We start from the raw sequence: 5,156 nt of genomic DNA on the forward strand, positions 1-5,156 counted from the left end.
TTTGATTGGGTTTCGGCTTCGATCCCGACGGGGGAAGGCGAGGTAACCGAACGAAGCCTTAATCGGCGCTCCAAGGCATGCCCGCCGGACGGAGATTCTATTAGGCGCGTAGGTCGCAAGATGAAGCTCATATTCGGTAGCTAGGCGTTGGGGAAAGGTTCAACGCGCACCCTTGGCTCCCTCACACTCAAACTTGGGCCGTCCCAAGTGCTGGGCGGAGCTCCCTTCTTTTGTTTTCGTTTCTTTTGTTCTTTGTTACGTTCTTTATTTTTATTTTTTCCTTCCTTGAAAAAGATCAGGATATTAAAAGAAGTTTAGTATTTCACAAAATGTTCACTAATGCAAAACAAAATGTTCATGAATTCAAAAAAATGCACATTGTGTTGTTTTCTTGAACATTTTTGAATCTAAATGAGCATTTTTGAATTAGGTAAACATTTTTTTGGATCCAAGACTCCATGGACATTTCTGAGTTTGATGAACATTTAAAAAAATCATGAACATCTTTATACAAATTGATGAACTTTTGCTGAATTCGATGAACAAATTTTTAGTTCAATGAACAAACTTTGAATTCAAAAAATGTTCAACCCAATTTGAAAAGAATGGTCTGTTCCTGGGTTCAAAGAAATGTTCGTAAAATTAGAAAAGGAAAATACTCCCTCCTTTTTAAAGTAAGTGTCGCTGTTTTAGTACAAAATTTATACTAACTTAATACAAAATTTGCGTCACTTACTTTGGGACAGAGGAAGTAATAAATAGAAAAAATTAAATTAAAAACAGAAATTAAAAAGATAAAGGAAAAAAGAAAAAGAAAAGAGAAACCAGGGATCATATTCCCCACACAAGCAATTGATCCAGCTCGCATGAAGCGATATATAGACGTGCCCCGCCCCTTCACATCGCACACAACAGAATCCGCCGGTTGGTTGAAAACATTTCCCATAATGTAATCTGTATTGAAATCTCTAGAAAGGATTATATCTAGAAACGGAGGGAGTAACAGCTAATTTGTCTCAAAACCTACCTGATTCAATCTCAAAGCTGCTCCTACCAGCAAACAATATTGACTTTGTGGTAAAGCACAGGCATCACAAGACCGAAGCAGCACGCAGCCACAGGGCATGAGCAGCAAGGAGCAAGCAAGCAGTTTTCATGGGAACGTTCTGGTTTCTATTACCGCGACTTTAAAATTATTTCCCCAAAACAAAGCGTGCCGCCAAAACCAGGCGCAAGGGGGGAAACCACTCAGCGCCGACAGGAGACACTCTTATTACATCAATCCAGCACGTTTGGGTTTACACAGAGAGGCGTTTGAGGAGCATCTTTCCTCACAAGCTGGATAGGTATGCCTGCCACCCTTGGATGCGGTACTCCCTCGCCGTCTCAGCAGGATCGCTCGCCTTGATGATACCGCGACCGACTATGATTATATCGCTGCCTCGGTCGTTTATGACCTGCGTGACACATCCAAGTTGCAGGTGAGACACAGCGGCAGATAATAAGCAGAATGCAACAGTCCAAGACAAACAAACTCAAGTTCAGAATATAAACGTTTTTTTATACTCTCTTTGTATCAAAAAAAAATCTTATATTCTGATACAGAGGGTGTACTAGTACAGTATACCAAACAGGAAACAGGCATGCGTTCATCTATGTTGTGCATGAGAATCCTAAATTAAACGTTATCTTCTAATGAAATTCTTCAGCTAATGGCAATCTAGACCACGAGGCTGATCCTGATTATGTTATTCGTGTGAGCATGAGAAAAGTATAGCCATGCTACTGTAGTAAGAAAGCTAACATATGGATTATCTCAGCGCAGTCAATACTCCATAACAGCACACAGCTGTGCGCCATTTCTAGCAAATTCTCAGCAGCTGACGGAAATCATACTGGTACATGTGACCAGTACATAATCCAAAGACAAATGTCACTTTCAAGCTTTGCAAGTTATTATATTAACCAGCAGATAGCACAATAACGAAATTTTTGTGCAACATAGTACATACAGAAATAATACTGCCAAGTCAACTTCATGCTCGACAGAAACTTGAATGTATCGAAGATACGTGAAGAAAGCACTTTGTAATGAGAAGATTAGACTCACAGAATATGGGGTGGTGTACTGTTGCCCGAGAGCATCTCCTCCAGAAACCATCTGCACTCCAGGGGTGGCATGGATAAATGCTGGGCTTGATGGTGCCAATGACCAAGATGCAGGATTTACTGATATAAATCCAATTACAAAATCTGAATGTTGCTCAGCAATCTTTACAGCTGCTGCAGTGTAATCTCCTTGAGCAAGGTTGCCAGCTGAGCTCATTTCAGCAAGCAGAAGTAGCCCTCTGCCTTTCGGTAAACCCTTCAATACCACAACAAAACTGTTACAGTGAGCACTATAATAAACAAGCTAATTGAAGCTGCAAAATTAACTTTATACTCCCTCCATCCCTAAATATAAGATGTTTTTCTTATATTTAGGGACAGAACATTAGCTGCTTATAGGACATTTAAAGTGTACTATACCTTAAGCTTCAAACCATCAACAATTCCAGGCCCAGGAATTATATGGGCGTTAACAATATCAGCCCATTCTAATATGCGGAATATTCCTCTGAAATAAAGTTTTAAAAAAACTGAGCACCCTGCATACATATGCAAATAGAAAGAGAAGATAGTTTAGAATGCGTTTCTCACCCTTCATATTGCATCGTTACTGTATTTCCAATGTCAGCAAACTTGCGGTCTTCAAAGATCAAAAAGTTGTGCTTCTCAGCAATCTTAAAAAAACAAAGAGCTCCATTACATGAAGAATGTGACATTAAGAAGTCCAAGGTAGGGTAACAGCTTTTATTGGACAGAGATTGACACATTATAGTAGAAAACAGCTCCAGTAGTAATTGATAAAATAAATTCAGGTCCTGGTCAAAGAATATATAAACTAAAACCAGATCTAAGAGGGTAAATTGCCTTGGTATCGTAGTTGGTTACAGGTTGATTGTTTCCAAATGGGAGGAAGATGGAGAACATTACATTGACAGTACATAATGGATTAAACAACGAGCCTCTAACAAATACAGAAACCAAACATGCTCCCTAACAGAATAGTATGAAGAAAGGAATTCCACTCTGATAGACATGAAGGTGCTACAGCAGATTTCTGACAAACGAAATGGAAGACTATTGTTGACACTGACATTTTACTAGTAAAAACAAAGATTCAAAGGTACCATCTGAGAGAAGCATCATTGTAACTTAAAAGAAGAGACGAAATTGCATGATAAGAGAGCATACCGAGCGAAGCTTGGTGCCGAAGTCAGGTGTAAAATCCGACAAGATATCAACATGGGTTTTCAGCATGCAAATCTCAGAACCAACCTGCATAAAAATCATAAAACGTTGGTCAAAGCTTGTGTTAAGGACAAGTTCTGGTGATGTCACTACACAGCAGCATCCAAGCACAGAAAATATCATACTACATAATACAACTGAAAAGGTTGTTATGATGTCACCAGTCATGCACACGCTGAAGGACTGCGGTCTTGCACACCCAAATTAGGTTCCTACCTAATTCAGGAGACTGATACTAGCCCACACAACAGTCCTATCTTAATATTAAGAGATCCGGGAAATGGCCATGTACATTGTATGACTCCATCCCAAAACATAATTTAAGTTGCTGAAGTATAGGTGTTGAAATCTCAAACCCATCAATTGACCAAAATCAACACCCAACAAATTGTACTGTTATAACTTGCTGAAATGGTCAATTCTGCTCAATGTCATCAGATGATCATAAATTATAATAATTATATAATAATAACTTTTTGATGTAGAAGCGTGTAGATCTGACCCATCAATTGACTAACACCAATACACAACAAATTGCACCTGTGTTATACCTTCTCGGCAAGCTCAAGGAGCTCCTTGGCTGTCCCAACATCCGCGGAGACACACAGATTGCTCTGCTTGGCCTCCATCACCTCGAACAGCTTCTTCCCCATGGGGTTCTTGGCCAAGCCGGCCCTCTCAGGGAACCCCTTCCTGACCACCTTGGGCTTGGCGGCGGCGGCCGCCGCGCCCGGCACGGTGACCTTCCTGTTGGCATCTAGAAACTGCTTCACCTCGGCAGCCTTCTCCTCAGTGACCTTGCCGTGCTTGAGCAGCACGGCGAGCACCTCGGTGAGGGTCATGAGCGAGTGGAGCGTGATCCCGTTGGAGGCGAGGTTCTCCCTCCCGCCCTGCTCGCGGTCAACGACGACGAACGCATCGGCGACGACGAGCCCCTCGGCGCGGAGGGGCGCGGCGGTCTCGAGCACGGAGGCGCCGCTGGTGACGAGGTCCTCGATGATGAGCACGGTGTCGCCGGCGCGGAAGGAGCCCTCGATGGCCTTGGCGGTGCCGTGGGTCTTGACCTCCTTGCGGCGCATGAGCATGGGGAGGCCGCGGTCGACGGAGAGCACGGAGGCGATGGGCAGCGCCGTGTAGGGCACCCCGCAGAGGATGCCGTAGGGGGCGGTGGACGGGAGGGAGGCGAGTAGGGAGGCGATGGAGGCCAGCAGGCGCGGGTGCGAGACGAGCGCGCGCAGGTCGAGGTAGATCGGGGATGTGATGCCCGACTTGAGCACGAAGGAGCCGAGCTTGACGGCCTCGATGGCGTGCAGGTCGAGGATGAGGGCTTCGAGGGCGGCGGCGTCCATGGCGGGGGTGGGGGTGGGGTGGGGTGGCGGCTAGGGTTTTGGGCGGGGTTTGGGGTGGGTGGGTGGGGAGGGCGACGCGGCGGCGGAGGACGGGGGGAATGGAATGGAAAGGGGAGGTAGGGGATGGAGGAAGGAAATTTATTGACCGGACGGGGTATCAACGGCGCGTCTCATCGCTGTCAAGCCTTTAATCCAATATTCCAAACGGATGGCATTGGAAAACGCTTAACGTGGCAGTGTAACTTTAATTTTATTTATTTATTTATTTGAAACTTTTTTCTGTTCGATTTCAGGGCATTTAAAGGATTTTTGTTTGTGTGTTGAAGTTGAACACTTTAATCTTGTCGTTAGAGCATCCCAACAGATGGGTCGCGTTAATATTTTTCTTACAACATTTGTAACGGCCGTTTTTGCCCGCGAGTGAGCAGTTGCTTCATCGGGCGTTGTAAAATT

The 5,156-nt window shown here is 44.4% G+C and overlaps 1 protein-coding gene across 1 annotated transcript; it reads right to left on the reverse strand.

Moving 5' to 3' along the window:
- Positions 1 to 1,150: 1,150 nt before the first annotated feature.
- LOC123445537 (uridine 5'-monophosphate synthase) lies at positions 1,151 to 4,808 on the reverse strand. Its single transcript, XM_045122527.1, has 6 exons — positions 3,906 to 4,808; positions 3,298 to 3,381; positions 2,701 to 2,783; positions 2,530 to 2,617; positions 2,111 to 2,365; positions 1,151 to 1,457 (listed from the first exon to the last, which is right to left on the reverse strand). Exons 1-6 carry the CDS (start codon positions 4,701 to 4,703, stop codon positions 1,332 to 1,334), a joined length of 1,434 nt encoding a protein of 477 aa, XP_044978462.1. The 5' UTR covers positions 4,704 to 4,808; the 3' UTR covers positions 1,151 to 1,331.
- Between the last annotated feature and the right edge of the window lie 348 nt (positions 4,809 to 5,156).

Source organism: Hordeum vulgare, chromosome 3H, assembly GCF_904849725.1.
Source record: "Hordeum vulgare subsp. vulgare chromosome 3H, MorexV3_pseudomolecules_assembly, whole genome shotgun sequence".
NCBI classification, from domain to species: domain Eukaryota; kingdom Viridiplantae; phylum Streptophyta; class Magnoliopsida; order Poales; family Poaceae; genus Hordeum; species Hordeum vulgare.